General features: G+C 44.2%; 1 protein-coding gene across 2 annotated transcripts; it reads right to left on the bottom strand.

The window, feature by feature from the left end:
* Window positions 1-1,202: 1,202 nt before the first annotated feature.
* On the bottom strand, window positions 1,203-17,714 carry LOC102963327 (zinc finger protein 77-like). Of its 2 annotated transcripts, none has more exons than XM_007075242.3 (4): window positions 17,177-17,714; window positions 11,660-11,786; window positions 4,118-4,298; window positions 1,203-3,468 (listed from the first exon to the last, which is right to left on the bottom strand). In XM_007075242.3, the coding sequence occupies exons 1-4, from the start codon at window positions 17,306-17,308 to the stop codon at window positions 2,199-2,201; spliced, it is 1,710 nt and encodes a 569-aa protein (XP_007075304.3). In that variant the 5' UTR covers window positions 17,309-17,714; the 3' UTR covers window positions 1,203-2,198. The 2 variants fall into 2 exon arrangements, with proteins under 2 accessions (XP_007075304.3, XP_042833642.1); XM_042977708.1 differs by having other exon boundaries at window positions 17,290-17,307.
* Between the last annotated feature and the right edge of the window lie 2,064 nt (window positions 17,715-19,778).

Raw genomic sequence — 19,778 nt, 5'->3', positions numbered from 1 at the left:
CTTTGGGGTCAGAAACCGCACCCGTTAGAAGTGTGCTTTCAGTCCTACTCCTGTGCGGACTCAGACTCTTCCTACCTGGACCTGTGCAGGCCTTTGGATCATGGCCTTTTGAAACCAGCCAGTTTGCAGGAAACTGGTTTTTAGGAGTTTTAGGAGATCCCAGTCATCGGATGCCTTGAGGAAAGAGACCACATTTGGATCCAGACAAACCTCCTCAGGACTGCGGATCACCGACACATCTCCTTTTGATTGGTGGCATTTTACACGTCACTCCTCTGAACAATGAAGACTTTTCATAGTTTACTGATAGGTCTTTTAAATAGGATGGAAGTGGTAAATATTCGCTTGGGTGTGCTATCGGAAATCTTTTTTGTTTTTTAAATAACATTGTATCATTTTTTAAAACTATCTTGACAGCCACTATGGGGATCGAACCCACAACTCTAAGTGCAAGAGTTGCCCACTCCACTGACTGAGCCAGCCAGCCTGCAAGACCTTTTTTAAAAGGTACTACGGGAGCAATGCTTTCCCTTTCACATCCAGTCCAGTAGTATGAGTTACAAACTGCCACTCGGCCATATGCCTTAGCCACGGGCAAAACCAAAAACATTTAGCCCGATAGTTGATATGCACTTGGGGTACCTCAGGACTTTGGAATATTATGGAAACAATGAGGTGTTTTTATCTCCAATGGGGATAAAACTGAAGAGGTTCCTATGTCCAAAATTTATCAGATGCTATATTTTGGCCAGCTGATCTGGCTGATATTAGGGGTACTAGGCACCCCAGGTATTATGTCCTGGGGGCCAGAGGAAAGCACCTCATAAGGATTTCCACCACAATCACTGCTCATGGAAACAAACGGGCAAACCTGAGTCATGGTCCAAAGGGATGTCCTTCGAAGTCACAACTTGACACAAAATTGACTGACACCAAAAATTAGTCCCAAAAAAGAAACAATATTGGAAGTTTACCAATTGTCCATTCAATAAAAAGAGAGAACTCGGGGCACCTGGGTGACTCAGGCAGTTAAACATCTGACTCTTGACTTCCACTCAGGTCATGATCTTGCAATTCGTGGGATCAAGCCCTGCATCGGGTTGCATGTGGACAGTGTGGAGCCTGCTTGGAATTCTCTCTGCCCCTCCCCCAATCTCTCAAAACAAATAAATAAACAACAAAAAAAGAGAACTGATGTGAAAATATATCCTTTAATAATAAGGATTGAATAGAAGAGTTGGTACTGACTCAGGAAATTGCAGTATCTGCAACAGAGAACAGAACTTTCAACAATAGAAGTCTACATGTTGTGATCATATACTAGAAACACTCTGCAAGGTGAAATTAAAGAAATCTTTTTCTATAATTATATAAAGTTGTACACACACTGCCACACACACACACACACTCTCTCTCTTCTCACTCTTGGGTCTGAGATATATACTAATGGAAAGGAGACATGTTGTGCATAACAGTGTGATTACTTGAAATCTGAGACAACAACATCTATGTTGTACAGATGCAGAGGAGAAAGAAGGCCACTTAAAACCAGTAGCATTCATATCAGTGACATGAACTAGGAATTCATACATTTGGGATCCCCATTAAGGAAGAGGCACTTTGAAAGACAAAGTCATATTCATAACAATGAAAAGATTTCTGTCCTGCCGGAATTTTTGTGAACAAAATACATCAAGTTCTATACCTGATGTTTTCCCAAAATCTTGTTTGTTCAGGATCATCTCCAGTGTGTTGGCTCACATTCCCAATAAAATTTTAAGGGAGAATAAATGCTTTCCCACAGTGTGTCTGTGCTCACAGATTCCTGGGATACCTGAAGGCTTTTCCACGGTGCTGAAGTTCACAGGGTTTCACGTCACTGTGCTTGCCCGTGTGTGTGTCCTTGAAGGGAAGAGAGACAAACGAAGGCTTTCCCACAGAGCAGACATTTACGAAGTTTCCCCAGTGTGTGTTCTCACAGGTACCTGCAGATGTGTGTGATCCCAGGAGGCCACGCTGCTTATTCAGAGTTTCACTGCACTGTGCGTGTTTGAGTGACGTTTGAAATGTTCACACTTCTGGAAAGTTTGTCCACACTCCTTAAAATCATGGTGTCTCTCCCCAGTGTGTGTCCACGTGTGTGTTTCCAGGTGTGATGGACACTTGAGGGCCCTCCCACACTGCGGACATTCATAGGGTCACTTTCTAGTGTGTGTCCTAATGTGTACTCGCAGGTTCTCAGAGGAGGTGAAGGCTTTCTCGCAGTGCTGACATTTATAGGGCCTCTCCCCAGTGTGTGTCCGCACATGTATTTGTAGGTCTCTGTGATACCTGAAGGCTTTCCCACACTCCTTGCATTCATAGGGTTTCACTACATTGTGAGTGGTCATGTGACGTTGAAAAGGTCGATGCTTCCGGAAGGTTTCCCCACACTCCTTACATTCCAAGTGTCCATCCCCTGAGTGTCTTCTCGCAGTATGTAGTACGAGGGTGTGGTGTCGAATGAAGGCTTTTCCACAGTGCTGACATTTATAGGGTCTCTCCCCAGTGTGTGTCCTCACATGAGCTTGCAGACTTGAGTTGTACCTGAAGGTTTTCCCACACTCCTGACATTCGTAGGGTCTCTCCCCCGTGTGTGTCCGCATATGTTCTCGCAGATTTCCAAGATATCTGAAGGCTTTCCCACATTGCTGACATTCAAAGGGTCTTTCCCCCGTGTGTGTCCTCATATGGATCCGCAGATCTGTCTGATCCCGGAAGGCTCTGCCACACTGCTTACATTCACAGGGTTTCACCATACTGTGCATGGTCATGTGCCGATTAAAATGTCCACAATTCCAAAAAGATTTCCCACATTCCTTACATTCATAGGGTCTGTCCCCTGTGTGTGTTCTCACATGTCTTACAAGGGAACTGCGACCAGAGAAGGCTTTCCCACAGTGCTGACATTCATAGGACTTCTCCCCAGTGTGTGTTTTCTTATGTGTCCGCAAGCTTGACTTATACCTGAAGACTTTCCCACACACGTCACATGCAGGGACTCTCTTTCCACAGTCACCTCGCACATGACCCTGAAAGGAAGACGTGCGAGTGAAAGCTTTTCCACATTTCTTGCACTCTAGAGATTTTTTACTACTGAGCCTCTTCGATGTCTTAGATACTCTCCCAGTGTCCTGACTTTCATCGGGTTCCTCTATAAGGTCTGTGTCCGTGTGAGTGCTGAGGCTCACGACGCAGCTGCAGGCTAGCCCACACTCCTCACCGGGACTAGGTTTGAGTCCTGGGTGAGATCCTCTTGGCTTCCCAAGGAAGGAACCATCTGCGAAGGCTTCTCTACGCTTAGCATGTTGACAGGATTTGCCTCTAGTAGGATAACCCTCATGCACCGTAAGACTTGTAATCGGGTTCAGGGTTTCTCCACATGGATCTCCTTCAATACGTTCACAGACACTCTCCACCAAAGGACTTCTGTTCAAAATAGGAAGGCACATGGTTAGGGAATAATGCTTATAAGTGATCTCTTTATTAATTAATGATATATTGATGTTTGTTAATCATTATTGGACTACCTAATGGCCATTGTCAATGAATGGGTATGTTTGTGGCACTGTCTCCATGCTTACAAAGTGGTACAAGCTTACTGCTCTGGCTAAGGACTCAAACAAAGTCATAACTTTCTGGGCTTCTTACATGTAGTTTTCCCTGATCATTCTTCCCAACTGAATTGTTTTATAGATGATCAATATCTACAATGCATTTATAAAAACTTTGTCTTGTGGGGCGCCTGGGTGGCTCAGTCGGTTAAGCATCCAACTTCAGCTCGGGTCACGATCCCACAGTTTTTTGGTTTGAGCCTCGTGTCGGGCTGTGCTGACAGCTCAGAGCCTGGAGCCTGCTTTGGATTCCGTGTCTCCCTCTCTCTCTGTTCCTCCCCCACTCATGCTTTGTCTCTCTCTCTCTCAAAAATAAACATTAAAAAAAAATTAAAAAAAACCAAAAACCTCTGTCTTGTGAAAATTCCGACTGCACAATTGTTGTGCTAGGTTTACAGCTGTTCTTTAATTTCTAGTCTCATAACCGCCAACATCCCCGTTCCTCCCATGCAAGTGTCAGTCACCTTGAATGCCCTTCCTGGGTTTGCAGGTGATCTCCTCTGCTACAAAATGTCTGCTTTTCTCCAAAAACAGAACACGAATCTTTTCTTGTAAATATTCCTGTTTTGTCTTCTCCCGGTGGCCCATTCAGCAAAATGCTCCACTGAAGCCTTGATGCACTTGTGTTACCTTGACTTCGACAACCTGCAAGAATTAGTAGCGTAATTTAATTTCTTGGGAATGGTCGATGTTTCAAGATAAGAAACAGACCTTACATCGACTTCCAGTCACATACTGATCCCAAAATGTAAATGAAGTTCGTCAGGAAGAACGGACACATGACCACAGAAAAATTCTGGGGACCCTAGTGGTTTGGGGCTTTGCCATTAAGAAGAGTGTATGAAATGGCAGCCTCTTTACTCAGCAATACTTCAAAATACATGGAGACCAATGTGGAGATAAGTATTATCAGATTATTATCAGATACTAACTAGGCAAGATACACACAGCCACCCCTACCCCTACAAGAGGAACACAAAAGGCTCACTTTGAGGGTGAGAATGGATGAAAAGTCTGGCAGGGAAGCCAAGTGAATGACAAACATCATCTTCTCAAAGAAAGACTGAGTCACCTTTCTAATGGACGTGTCCAAATGCTTTTCTCTTCTGTGGCACCTGGTGCACCCGAGGGTTGCTGGTCTGTCCTGAAGGCACAGAGGCCCTTGGTGAAGCCTCCTGCACTGTCCCAGTTGCCAACGGGAGGTCGGGTGGTGTGTGTGGCTACTGCCCTGCCCCTGGAGAACAGCTCAGCAGGGGGCAGTATTTGAAGGGCATCAAGCAATTTGGAAGATGGATTCATAGTCTTTAAGGTCATTGCTAATGGATACCTGTGTTTTGTTTTGTTTTTAGTGGAAGCATATTGATCTACACTATTGTCAGTTGTACAACATACAACTATATGTTGGACAATTATATACATTAAAAAGTGCTCACCATAATAAGTGTGATTACTGTCACTATACAAAACTACTATAAAATTATTGACCATATTCTCGGTGCTCTACTTTTCCTTCCTTCCTTATTTATTCAATAAGTGCAGATCTGTTCTTCTCAATCCCCTCCATGATTTCACCTGTCTCTCCATCCCCTTCCAATCTCACAAACACCATTTTATTCTCTATAGTTCTAAGTCTATCCTTATTTTCTGCTGTTTGTTCGTTCATTATGTTCTTTAGATTTCACATATAAAAGACAGTGTTTGTCTTTCTGTCTTATTTACTTGAAATAATACCCTCTAGATCCATCCAAGTTGTCATAAATTGCAAGACTTCATCCATTTCATATTGCTGAGTGATAGTCCCTTGTATGTAGATACCACATCTTCACTATCCATTCATCTGTTGATGGACACCTGCATTGTTTCCATATCTTGAGAATAGTGACTAATGCCACAAAGAATGTGGGGGTGCATGTATCTTACTGTCCTGGTTTTTCCTTTGGTGAACTACCCAGAAATGCAATTATGGACCATATGGTACTTATGTTTAGCTTTTTGTGGAAGCTCCATACTGTTTTCCAACGTGGCTGCACCAGTTTAAATCCCACCAACAATGATGACTTTCCTTTTCTCCACATCCTCACCAATACTTGTGATATCCTGTGTTTTTTGAAGGTAGCCATTCTGGCTGCTTTAAGGTGACAGCTCATTGTGGTTTTGATTTGCATTTCTCTGAGGATAAGTGCTATTGAGCAGCTTTTCATGTGCTAAGTGGCCAACTCTATATCTCCTTTAGGAAAATGTCTGTTATGTTCCTCATCCCATTTTTTATTTTTCCTTTTGTTTCCCTTACCTGAAGGGAGAATTCCACAAAAATATTGCCAAGGCTGATGACGCCCATGAGTTTATCTCCTCTGTTTTGTCTTAAGAGGTATGTGGGTTCAAGTCTTACACATAAGTATCTAATCCATATTGAGTTTACTTTTGTGTGAGATGATGTAAGAAGGTGGTCGAGCCTTACTTTTGCAGGTAGCTGTCTCATTTTTCTAACACCATTTATTGAAGAGACAGTCTTTTTCCCATTGTATATAATCAGCTCCTTTGTTTGTGGATGATTTGACCATATAAGCATGGGTTTATTTCTGGACTCTCTTCTGTTCTCTTGATCTATAGGTCTCTTTTTGTGCCAGTACGATACTGTTTTGTTTCGTATAGTTTTGTAGTATAGTTTGAAATCTGGGACTGTTATATCTTCAGCTTTGATATGCTTTCTTTCTCAGCATTGCTTTAGTTATTTGGAATCTTTACTGTTTCAATAAAAATTTTAGAATTTTTGCTCTAGTTCTTTGAAAAATATTATTAGTATGTCAATAGGGATTGCATTGAATATGTAGAGTGCTTTTCATAGTATGGGCATTTTTAACAATATTAACCCTTACAATCCATGACAATGGTGTATCTTTCCACTTATTGTGTCCTTTTCAATTCATTCATTAAATGTCTTATACTTTCAGAGTACAGGCCTTTCAACTTCATTGAGTACATTTATTCACTATATTTTCTTGTTTTTGAAGGAACTGAACATGAGATTGCTTTCTTAATTCCTCTTTCTGCCATTTTCTTATTATAGAAAAACAACAGACTTAGGTATTATTACTTTTGCATCTTTCAATGATTCTAGTTCTAATAGTACTTGGTGAAGTTTCAAGGATTTTCTATAAACAGTTTCAAATCATCTGCAAATATTGACCATATTTTCATCTTCCTTAACAGTTTGCATATTTCTTAATCTTGTCTGACTTGTTTGGTTAGGACTTCCAGTACTATGTTAAATCAAAGTGGTGAGAGTGGACATCGTTTTTTGTTCCTGATCATAGAGGAAAAACTTTTGGCTCTTGACCACTGAGTATGGTAGCTATGGGTTTGTCATATGTGGCCTATATTCTGTTGAGGTATATTCCCTGTATACACACTTTTTGAGAGTTTTTATGAGGAATGGAGGTTCAATTTTGTCCAAAGATTTTCTACATCTATGGAGATGATCACATGATTTTTAATAATTTATCTCATTAGTGTGGTGTATCATATGTTGATGGATATGCTTATGTTAAATCCTTGCATCCATGGAATAAATCCCTCTTGATTGTGGTGAATGCTCCTTTGAATATAGTTTGAATTCAGTTTGCTAACATTTTGTTTTATATTTGACATCTATGTTCAACAGGGATATTCCTGTGTAACTTTTTTTCTCTTTGTAGTGACTTTGTCTGGTTTTGGTATCAGGGTAATGCTGGCCTTATGGAATGAACTTGCAAGTATTCTTTCCGCCTCTATTTTTGAGAATAGTTTGAGTAGGATAGGTATAACTCTTCTTTATATGTTTGGTAGAATGTACCTGTGAGGCCATCTGGATGGTTCTGGATTTTTCCTAGGAGTTGTTTCACTAGTAATTCAATTTTATTTCTTGTAATGGATCAATTTACATTTTCTATTACGTCTTGATCTAGCCTTGGCAGATTACAGTTTCTAAAAACTTGTCTATTTCTTCTAGCTTGTGCAGTTTGTTGGCAAACAATTTCTCATGCTAATCTATTTTAGTCCATTGTATTTCTGTGGTGTTGATTGCAAGTTTTCTTTCTAGTTTCATTAGTTTCGTTTCTAATTTTGAGCCTTCTCTCTTGTTTTCTTGATTACTTTCACCAGATATTGTCAATTTTATCTTTTCAAAGAACCAACTCTTCTTGCAATTGATCTATTTTTAAATCTCCATTTCATGTATTTCTGCTCTGTTCGCTATGACTTGGGCTTTGCTTGTTCTTTTTCTAGTTACTCTAGGTGCAATGGTAGAATGTTTGAGATTTTTCTTGTTCCTGACGTAGGCTTGTGTCACTATACACTTCCTTCTTCAAACTGCTTATGCTACACATGACAAAAATCTTCCATCACTGCATTCATTCAGTGAATACCTGGAGGTATTTAACAACTTCACTTTAATTTCTTTGTTGTTTAGTAACATTCTGTTTAGGCTCCATGCGTTGGAGCTTCCTTCTGTTTTCTTGTACTTGACTTGTACTTTCATACTGCTATGCATGGAAAACATGCTTGGTATGGTTTCAGTCTTCTTAAATTTACTGCAACTTGTAAAATTTTGGGCCTAACCTATGGCCTATCCTGCAGAATGTTCCATGCAGACTTGAAAAGAATGTGTATTCCACTGTTTGGGATGGACTGTCCTGTATACATCTATTAAGTCCATCTGGTCTGATGTGTCATTGAAATCCATTCTTTCCTTACTGATTATTAGTCTAGACGTTCTATGCATTCACATTAGTGGAGTGTTAAATTCTCTTACAATTACTGTACTACTGTCATTTTCTGCCTTTGTATTTAGTAATGTTTGCTTTATATATTGAGGTGTTCCTGTCAGATGCATAGATATATGCAATTGTTATACATGGGTCTTTTCTTCTTATTCATTCAGTCACTGTAGATCTTTTGATTGGAGCCTTCAGTCCACCTACACTGAAAGTAACTATTGAGAGGCATGTACTTCTAGCTATTTCGTTCAATGTTTTCTAAGTGCTTTCATAGTTCTTCTCTGTTCCTTTCTACTCATGCTCTCTCCTCGTGTGATCTGACAACTTTCCCTAATGTTTTGCTTGTGTACCTTTCACTATTTTCTGTGCATGGATTATAGGGTTTTGGTTTATGGTCACCATGAGGTTCATATGTAATATCTTATGCATACAGCAGTATGGATTACATTAATAATTGCTTATTTGAACACATTCTAAAACACATTTATACTCCCCCACATTTTGTGGGTATGATGTCATACTTCATGTCTTTTTTTCCCCAAGGGTTCACACCAATGAATGTGGGGCTTGAACTTATGACTCTGAGATGAAGAGTCACACACTCTACTGACTGAGCCAGCCAGGAACCACATATTTCACATCTTTTCTTGTGTATCCCTTGAGTAACCTCAAGATACAACTTTTGAGTTTACTACTTTTGAGTTTTACCTTCATACTAATTTTGTAAGTGATTGATTTACTATCTTTACCACACATTTGCTTCTACCAGGAATTAAAAAAAATTTTTTAATGTTTATTTATTTTGAGAGAGAGACAGAGTGTGAGCAGAGGAGGGGCAGAGAGAGAGGGAGACACAGAACCCAAAGCAGGCTCCAGGCTCTGAGCAGTCAGCACAAAGCCTGACATGGGGCTCGGACCCAGGAACTGTGAGAATAGGACCTGAGCTGAAATTGGATGCTTAACTGACTAAGCTGCCCAGGTGCCCCTCTACCAGCAATTTTGTTTTTCCTTTCATACTTTTCATGCTTCTACTTATGGCCTTTTCTTTTCCACTTAAAAGTAAGTCCTTTGAGATTTCTTGTAAAGCTGGGTTAATGGTGATGAACATCTTTAATTATTTTTCTCTGGGAAGCTCTGTCTCTTTCAATTCTAAATGATTAACTTTGCCTGGTAGAATATCCTTGGTCATAGTTATTTCCTTTTGGCCCTTCGAAAGTATTATGGCACTCCCCACTGACTTGCCATGTTTCTGCTAAAAAAATCAGCTGACAGCCTTACGAAATTTCCCTTAGAGTTTACAGTTTGCTTTTCTCTTTCTTCTTAGACCTTATCTCCTTAGTTTTAAGTTTTTTCCCGTTTTATTATAAGTCTTGGCGTGAACCTCCTTTGGTTCATCCTGTTTCGGCTTGCTGTCCTTCCTGGATCTGGATATCTGTTCCCATCTCCTGATTAGGGAAATTCTCAGCTTTTGTTTCTTCTAGTAAGTTTCTGCCCCTTTCTCTCTCTTCCCCTCCTTAGACTTCTCTAATAAAATGTTATTCCCCCTGACATGGTATAGTGTGGGGCAGTTAGTTAGACATGAGTGAGGAGGGATAAAACAGATCTGGCCACAACCTCAGAGCCACCCCTACGTGGGGCGTGGCGGGGGGTGGGGCTAACAGCCACACCTACAGAGCCACCTCTAAGGGCTACCAAAACAGGAAAGGCCTAGCCACCGAGCTGGCTCAAAAGCCACAAAGGTGTGTATGAGGGAGGTGTGTGTGAGGGGTGTGTATGAGGGAGCCTCAGTGGCTCAGTCTGTTTAGCATCTGACTCTTGATTTTGGCTCAAGTCATGATACCAGGGCCATGGGATCAGGCCCTGCTTTGGACTCCGTGCTTAGCGTGTAGCCTGAGAATTCCCTCTCTCTCTCTCTCTCTCCCTCTCCCTTTGCCCCATCCTCTGCTTGCATACTCTCTCTCTCTAAAAAAAAAAAATTCAAAAACAAAAGCCACATTGGGACTTTCAAGAGCTGAGCCATGTGCAGAAAGAGTGCAACTTACTCTTAAGGTTACAGCAAAAGCTCATAAAACTCATAAATAGCAAAAACTCATAAATAGACAATATATAAATCTGTACAATTCTAACAGAATGAATCATGAGCAGGCACAGGCACAGAAGCCCAAATATTCTACAACCACCATTTTGCCAGTCAAAATGTCAACCAAAGGCAAATTTACACGTACACGAAGCAGGCTTCAAAGGAGAGCATCCTGGGGCCACTGCCCCTCTTACTCCAGCAGTGGCCCCTTTTCTCTAATGGAAAGTGCAATGACTACGCATATCTACTCAAGCCACCCCAGCTCCCCATTCTGGTACAGGTCGCCGATTCTTTGGTGCATCCAGGACAAGAACCAAGCAGCCCAGTAGTGACAGAGGTCCCAGAACCTGTCCTCACTTATTTGTCAGTATTGTTCTTTTGCTGTTCATCCTGGTGGCTTCTCACTAGTGCATCTTCCAGATGACTGATCTGTGTTTAACATCCTCTTACCTCCTGCAGATTCCATCTGGCGTTTTTCAGGCCAGTTATGGAAACTCTGAGCTGTGACTGGTTTTTGTTTATAGTTTCTATCTTCTTGTTGAAGGTCTGTGTTTCTACACTCTTCTCTCAAGACTGGTGAGGATCTGCAGGACCATGACTTTGAAATCTGTCTCTGGTAGGTCTCTTATCTCCATATCATGTAGCTCATTTTCAGTGGTTTTGTCCTGTTGTTTCCTTTACAACATATTTGTTTGTCTCCTCCCTGTGCTGGCATGTAGCAAGTCGGCAACATTTCTTGGTCTTAAAACTAGTGGCCTTGGAGTGCCTGGTGGCTTGCTCAGTTGGTTAAGCACCCGACTCTGGGTTTCAGCTCAGGTCATGATCTCACGGTTCGTGAGATCAAGTCCACATTGCTCTCTGTGCTGACGGTGCGGAGCCTCCTTGGGATTCTCTCTCTCCCCGTCCCCCACTCTCATGAGTAGTGTCTACACACACTCTCTCTCCCTCTCAAAATAAATAAACTTAAAAAACAGGGTAATAAACAACCAATTTAACACATAAAACTATGCTTTTGTGGAAAAGCTATATGACTCCAGATAGGTTGCATGAATGCTTGGACCAACTCTGTCCTTCTTCCAATGTATTCCCATTCCTCCGGCCCAGTAAGAATAGCCAATTGTAAGAAATATTTCTTCCCTAAATGACTAGTGAAGGTATGGAGCCATCCTTACCCACAGCAGACAGGTTCCTGCAGGTCTCCAGCATCACATCTCTGTAGAGCTTCCTCTGACCACGATTCAGCAAAGCCCACTCTTCCGGGGTGAAGTTCACAGCCACATCCTCAAAGACCACAGAGGCCTGAAACATACCACACACTCTATTGCAGCAAAGCTCCATCATCACCCATGTGTGTGGGAGGATGAAGGGTGTGGGTGACAGGCAGGGAGCTGACTCCATTCCTAGGACCCCTGAGTCACAACAGAGGGTGAGGACAACAGCTGACATGGACTTACACACACCCCATTTACTGGGTTATTTCTACGGAGACACATCTGAGCAGACCAGCACTGTACAGACTGAAAAGTGAAATATTCACTCGGACAGCACACAAATCGGAGGACACACGCTTGGCTTGCTCTAAGACGATTATGCCTCATCAGCTCCAAGAACTGGGACCAGAATGTCAGGATGCTGTGGACACTCAGATTCCAGGGCTGCTTGATGGGAGCAGCTCTCGCCCTGGAAGGAACAAGGGCAAGAAGCCTGCTGGAGTCCCCTCTCTTCCGACAGAGGCAGACACGACCCTTTCCCCGGATTAGGTGGGCTCTGGGCACCGACACAGGCCAGGGCCCGGGCGCCTGGCACACCTGATGTGTAAGACGAGTCCGGGGCCTTAAGAAACGTGGAAGTCAGCAGGGCCGCTCAAACTTTTAACCCAGGGCCCAGAATTCAAGGAAAAGGGCACCAGAAGGAAGAGTCCCTGAGGGATTGATGGGGACACAGCCACCGCTCACGTTAACACAGGAGGAAGAATCACAGTGTATGGACCGTTTTTAGGCAACAGGCCTGAGTGATGGAAAGATACGCAGCAAAGGGCACAGTGAGCACACAGCTGAATGCACACGGGCTCCTGAGTGACCTGCCTCGAAACGGCCACAGGCCCTAACTAACCCCTGCGTACTTACAACCGGGCACAGGTCCCACACAGGGAGCATTCCAAAGGTTCTCATGCTCCCTCGTGACCCCATAACTGTAGCCCCCAGCACCGCCTCCCGGCAGATGGTCTCTTCTTTGCCGTCCTGCCCGCTGCTCCCTCGCAGGGTATTCAGCAAACTCCCATCTCCTCTGTTCTGCCTTGGGGGGAATTCTCTCACCCCCTGAGCTGCGGGCCTCCCCCTGATCGGGTCACCCCACATTTGTTGGCCTTCACAGGGACCCTCTGCTATACTCGGCCTCTCCTGGGATTTCCTAGGAATTTCTTGGGAGTTTCCCTTGGTGGCCTGACTCTAGTGTTCTCTGGGCACCTGACAACCTCCACCTGAGAGGTTCCTCCTTGGTGAGGATCCCAAGTCCCAGGGGGCGTCTATGGGGCACCCCTTGCCCAACAGGATGAGGGATTTCCCCTCTTGCCCTTCAGGGGGATCCGTGACTCCCTCTCCTTTCTTTTCGCCCTTTGGCAGGTACAACCATACTCCTCACGAGGCAGCCAAAGTTCTCTATCCAAGGGGTCCCTGGTATGGTCTATGGGTCTGAGGGTGAACAAGGTCAGACCATTCGGGCCTGTACGGGCGAATGACCCCTTTCCTCTCCTCTCCACTCTGTTCCCAAGGTCTATTCCCAACGAGTGACAAATATGGCAACGGCAGCTCGGCCGTGGTGAATCCGCACATGTGAAGGACTCAGCTGGGACCCTTCCTGATGCTGGCTGAGTCTCGGCAGCCTTGCTTCTGTCAGATTCCCCCCTTAACTCCTTAGTTCCCATGTATGCAGCTGCCATCTTGACCTACAAGCAAACACATTCCTACACATCTGAGTGCTGAGTCCTCCCCTCCTTTTTGCTTAAGTACAATGAGAATCTGTTCTCCTTGTAACAAGACACCATTGGACACATTGGTTATTTCACCAAAGATTTGACAGGAATGTCGGATGTGAGACAGACCTGCATAGACCCAGAACTAACCAGACAGCTTGAAGGAATTAAGGTGGACTTTGTGGAGCCAATCAACCCCCCTGGAAATATTGGCCTGATGCCTTGCTGACAGAGTTCCCAGCAGCCTTACCAGGTGAGTAAAATCAACTCCTGGCAGGTGCCGGAAACCTCAGGATAGTTTGGGGACCTTGAGAAGAAGAAATCACATAAATCTACAGGTCTTGCAGACAAGTCTGATGACAAATATTTGGCTTGTCTTCTGGCCTCGAGGGGCTATTAAAAGTTCAGTCTAGAGGGGCACCTGGGTGGCTCAGTCGGTTAAGCGTCCAACTTCGGCTCAGGTCATGATCTCACGGTCCGTGAGTTCAAGCCCCGTGTCAGTGTCTGTGCTGACAGCTCAGAGCCTGGAGCCTGCTTCAGATTCTAAGTCTCCCCCTCTCTCTCTGATCCTCCCTTGTTCATGCTCTGTCTCTTTGTCTCAAAAATAAACATTTAAATAAATAAATAAAGTTTTTTTAAAAAGTTCGATCTAGAGATTCCTTATGAAAATTTTGAGCAAAGCAAGCTTTTTAAAAAACTTATATGGCCAATCACTGTTCTTGCTGAGCGTTTGTAAATAACTAGGCCATTTTGTTAAAACTGGACCTGTTTTACAAACAAATCGGTCTTGATTTGGCTATCTCTAGAAATAAGAGTGAATGCAGAGAGAAAATAATTATGTTTTCAAAACAACATCTTTGTAGATACTGGGTTTTTGGTACTATTTCTTATAAACCAGACCAGGTTTTGAATTCTTCTGGTTTCCTCAAATATCTGGCTAGAGCTCTCCAAACTAAGGTTTCATATCTTCCTTTCTCATGACTTAAAATCATTAAAGGTTAAAACTGCTGTTTTTATTAAAATTCTGAATACCAACGCTAGACAACTTGATGTGAACTTCAGAGAGATTGCCACAATAACTCATGTACAGAGAATCGTCATGCTTGTTACTCTGTTTGGATAAGAACAGAACCCCAGGGACACAGCATTATTTGAACAGGTGGAAAATGGGAAGGACTCCCCAACAACTGCATGACTCAACTGTCACCTTGACCAATTCTGCATGGCTGTGATAAGAAATTCACTCCTTAAATGCTTGAGCATATCCCACTCCATGTGATTAACTATGGACTTACAGAAATAAGGGATGCCCTCATTTTCCTTATATTGGATTGCATGGTGCAGGTTGGGACGTCCTTATCTCCGGGGAGAGGTAGCTCCCATTTGCCAGCAATTCCTCATAATTAGGATATTGTTAAGGTTAGACATCAGGCATTGAAGGCTTATTAATGGGACTCTCCTGTAACCATATTTCTCCTGGAAAACCTCTATGGATTTAAAATTACAAATAGAGGTTTTAGCCAGGCATACAACAGCCATCTTTAACCAAGCCCAACACACAGTCACCCACAAACTGAGAAGGTGACCCTCCAATACCCAATGGCCTGATATCCTGCAGCAGCTCAAAAAGGAACCTATGCTTTCATTAAAACAGAGTGCCATGTATGCGCTCCAGATTACCCCAATAACGTAACAGGAGCACTGACAGATACAAATCCTCATGTCGGTGCTTGAAAGGATCCCTCCCTCTCCTTTAATGACTGGCGAAACTCCTGGACTGGAGGAAGATCATGGTCAACTATCAAAGGTCTTTTCTTCAGGCTTATTTTCCTGCTGAATGTTGACACACCAGGGACATCTCTATGCCCTCATTCAGCAGGAAGAAGCTACTGAAGGTGACACCCCTGTCCTAACGCCAAAGATTTGTCATTTTCCACCTGTCAGGGGGATGTCAGGGCCACATTTAGACAACAGGCTTCACCAATGGAAACCTAAGTTAGGCAAAAGGGCCCACAGTGACCACACAGATGGATAAAAAACAGGCTCATTAAGTGACCCGCCTCTAAATAGCCACAGGCCCCAACTCTCCAATGGTCTACTTACAACCGGGCACAGTTACCATAAAAAGGGCGAATTTCCATGTGTCCCTACACTCCTTCACTCTGCCCTATGACCATAGCTCGTCACCACCACCTGGTGGCCTGCAGCTCCCCTGCAGTGCATTCAATAGACTTCTAACTCCTTTGTTGGGTAAATTCTGCTGTGGGTGAATTCTTTCACAGCTTATGCTGCCCACCCTCCCTCCCCAACCAATCTGAACACCCTACACATAGTATCTTTGGAGCAATATGAGGACACCACATCACTGAAGGAAAAAGCAAACAATTATGAGAAAATAATCAGGAATTACTTAAATAAAAGACATGTTTCCACAACCTAAGCACACAGAATCCCAGCTACATCAGCTACAATGAAGGCAACACCATTTCATCTGGGGCTGCAGCGTGGGTTTGCTAGTCACATCTGATACGAGGCTTGTAACCTACACAGGTTTTTCAAAACTTGTATAACAACAATAAAAAAGATTATATTATAGGTTACATTATAAAGACAAATAATACAACTAAATAGTGGACAAAAAAATGTGAATGCACATTTCCCTAGGAAGATACAGAAGTGGCCAAAAAGCACATGAAATGAGCTCAACGTCACCACACATCAGGGATCCATATGCAAAATGCAACCATGCACAGACACTTCCAATCTACCCCATGTGGCCAGTTTATCCTGACACCAAAATTAATCCTATATGAAATGGATTCTACAGGGGCGCCTGGGTGGCTCAGTTGGTTGAATGTCTGACTTCGGCTCAGGTCATGATCTCTCAAGTCTGTGAGTTCCAGTCCTGCGTCAGGCCCTGTGCTGACAGCTCCGAGCCTGGAGCCTGCTTCTGATTCTGTGTCTCCCTCTCTCTCTGCCTCCCCCGATCATGCTTTGTCTCTCTCACTCTCAAAAAATGAATGTTAAAAAAAAAATTTAAAAATAGTAATAAAATGGATTCTACAATGTGACCAAGTGAGATTTATCTGGGAATAAAATGGTTGGTTCAGCAAGCAAAATAGCAGTCATAAACTTCATGAACAGGAGAGAAACAAAAACCCCATGATCACTTACACACAGAAGAGGTATCTCCTTGAACCCACCACCCTCTCTTGACAAAAATACTCAGCCAACTAGGAACAGAAAGGAACTTCCTCATCCCGGAAAAGGGCGGCGGGGAAAAGTCCACACCTAACATTTGCGCACCCAGACACTTCTCCCAAGAACATATGCAAATGGCCAGTGGGTCGATGAAAAGATGCTAGACATTCGTCACGCGGGACACGCGCCTCGAACTACCAGCAGAGGCCCCTTCGCACCCACCACACTGGCTATAAAGACGCCCCGGGAAGCGCTGGCGAGGACGTGAGCAGGGCGCATTCTCCTTCGTTCATCCTGCTGCGGATGTAAGAGGGGGCGGCCGCCTTGGAAGAGTCTGGTGGACCCCCAACACGAGCAACGTGGAGTTCCCACCCAACACGGCAGGTCCGCTCCTCGTATCCACCTGCCCCAGACCCGGGAGGACGAGCGCCATCACACACACGCGTGCGCACGCGCTCTGCTCTCCGCGGCACGACTCCCGATCGCCAGCGATGAAAACCACCCAGAAGCCGGGCACCTCTTCCAGGCTGAGTAAAGGCGACACGACAGAAGTGCAGTCAGGAGTCCACAGGGGAAGCTCCCCAACCTGCCGCTCAGGGCCAAGGGCAGACACAACACGGAGAGACGCACCCGCACACCCATAATGCATCACTGCTCATGCAGGAGGAAGGATTATTTCCTCCGGTGGCAACAGCTCAGCCAATGAGAGACAATCATAGGCCAGCCAATGAGAGCCAGTCACAGTCCAGCCAATGAGAGACAGGCACAACCCAGCCAATGAGGGATGGTCGCAGCCCAGCCAATGAGAGACAGTCATGCCTCGGACAATGAAAGAGAGCCACAGTTCAGCCAATGAGAAGCCACTACACGTGGAACACCCAGTTTGCTCCAATGGCTTTCTGGTTTGGCACAGCCCCTCCCAATGTCCCCTCTCCTCTAGGAAAAAGCGTTCCTCCCTTTCTTCCTCCCTTTCTTCTCCAGACTTGCCTGTGGTATTGCTGGGGCTTACCTGTCCCAAATCCCAATTCTCTGCTATTCTCATTTTTTTCCTGGAAAAATAACTGCCGGTTTCATTTTTAAGTTAACGTTACTTGGTGATCACCAGGGGACCCAGAGGAGACCCCAACCCCTCCAGGCTGGCGAGCAAACAGGTGCAGGTACCCACGGAGCCCACTGCTCTCTCTGCTTTCTTGGGGACCCTGAAGTGGAGGTTGTTTTGTGCTGAGATCAGAGCCCCGCTCCCTGGGTCTGCGCTCTCCTGTGTGTGCACTCTCCAGGGTTTATTCAGAACCTGTGTTAGGGGCTTGTCCTTTCTCAGAGAACTCATTTTTGTTCCGACTACTTTCCAAAACTGGACTGTTCCTCTTGGAATCGTGCCTGTTGGAAATGCGTTGGCTCTTGGTCTGATTTCTTCTGGAACAAGGCTACTCCTATAGAGACTAGTGTTCATAAATTTTTATTCTGGTCTAGAGAAAACTACCAAGAAATGGATTCCAGTTATCAAAGCGCATGGAGGGGGCCCTCAAATGGAACCCTGGCCAATCTTATGTTTAAAAACCATGGTGCATCCTCGTGCATTTCTAACAAAATGAGCAACTGAACCAAATATAATTTAGAACTACAAGGGCCTTTATGGGGAACTTTCAATCTCCCCAAACATGTTTTATTGAATACTGTTAGAAAAAAAAATTAAAAATTAAGAAGGAAAGAAAGAAGAAAAGAAAGAATGAGAGAAAAGAAAAGAAAAAAAAGAAATTAGGAAGTCATGAATCCAGCAAACTGAATTTGATACATATTTTATTCAGTACCTCAAGACTTGCAAATATTTTCAGGATCTAAGTGTACCTCTTTGCAAAAGACTATTTCAAATGAACCAAGGCAAACAACTGAAATAACGACAAATGGCTTCCGAAGTGTCTTTTTCTCCCGCCCAGGCTTCCCTGTCTGCAGACATCCGGTGGCTACTCTACACCCGGGACCTGCCTCCAACCACTTTCCTCAACAAGCTCTGAACTTCCCCTTTTCTCCTGAACCTGCCCATGATCCCTCCTTACCTCAGCCTGTTAACCAGGCCTCTTTAAAGGGAAGGCTTCTCAAGATCTAAAAGCCCATGTTTCTCATGTTCCCTGGACTAAGGCAGAAGTTTCCAAAAGTGCCCAGGACCCCCCATAAGCTGGCTGAAGAACATGACATGGCTATTCAACTTACCAACATGGTTTCCCAGATTTAGATCAACTAGTCCACATGCATGTTGCTGAGGCCCAGGCCACACATGGGATGAAACTAACCCAAGAGAGGGAGAGAGAGAGAGAGGCCCAACTTCTGAAAAGATGCCAAACATCTGAAAATCCCCACCAAGCAATTACAGTAGCTTTTCCTAAGACTGTGAATTAAAACAAAATCCAGGTTTCCACACAAAAGCCTGATGAACCCGTACATAGCTATTACAATGGACTTCAGCCTATCTTCAATGTAACTTCTGGTCTTTCTTCACATGTGGAATCCATCAGGCAGCATTTAATGGGCTGGACTGGAATCTTTCTTTTTAGTTAAAAGGACCAGGATGGGCTGGGAAATCTCATCCCCTGCATATTTAATTATTTTGACAAACTAGGCCACTCACAGCCCACATGAAGGAAAGACAGCTAAAATTCTTAATTTGCACCACGAACAACTGAAGGCTTCTATAAGGAGCGCCTGGGTGGCTCAGTTGGTTGAGCATCCAACTTCGGCTCACGTCATGATCTCACAGTTCGTTGGTTTGAGCCCCATGGTGGGCTCTGTGCTGACAGCTCAGAGCCTGGAGCCTGCTTCGGATTCTGTCTCCCTCTCTCTGCCCTCCCCCACTCACACTCTGTGTCTCTAAAAATAAACAAACATTTAAAGAAAACCCACCAAATACCTCCTAGTTTGCACTATTATTGCCAACATCCAGGACATGTGAGGGAAGGTTATCAGCAGCCTGAATGCTCCAGGTGGGAGCCCTCCTCCCGGGCCCTCCCAAGCCCTCCTCATGCCCGACGGCTGGGCTCTAAGGACCACAGGGGCTCTGCCCCAAATTCCCTCCTGATCAGCTTGGAGAAACCACTCTCCAGATGGGGAGGGACTCTCTCTGTGCC

Source organism: Panthera tigris, chromosome A2 (genome assembly GCF_018350195.1).
Source record: "Panthera tigris isolate Pti1 chromosome A2, P.tigris_Pti1_mat1.1, whole genome shotgun sequence".
Classification (NCBI taxonomy): Eukaryota; Metazoa; Chordata; class Mammalia; order Carnivora; family Felidae; genus Panthera; species Panthera tigris.
The sequence above is the reverse complement of the archived record's forward strand: the minus strand, read 5'-3'. Positions and strand labels throughout refer to the sequence as shown.

Excerpts from the sequence above, each read along its gene's own strand:
- LOC102963327 (XM_007075242.3), bottom strand. The coding sequence starts at position 17,308 with ATGCATTATGGGTGTGCGGGTGCGTCTCTCCGTGTTGTGTCTGCCCTT. Across the intron at positions 11,787-17,176 it reads CTTTACTCAGCCTGGAAGAG|GCCTCTGTGGTCTTTGAGGA; the intron begins GTGCCCGGCTTC and ends GGTATGTTTCAG. Across the intron at positions 3,469-4,117 it reads ACCCAGGAAGGGCATTCAAG|AAGTCCTTTGGTGGAGAGTG; the intron begins GTGACTGACACT and ends TATTTTGAACAG.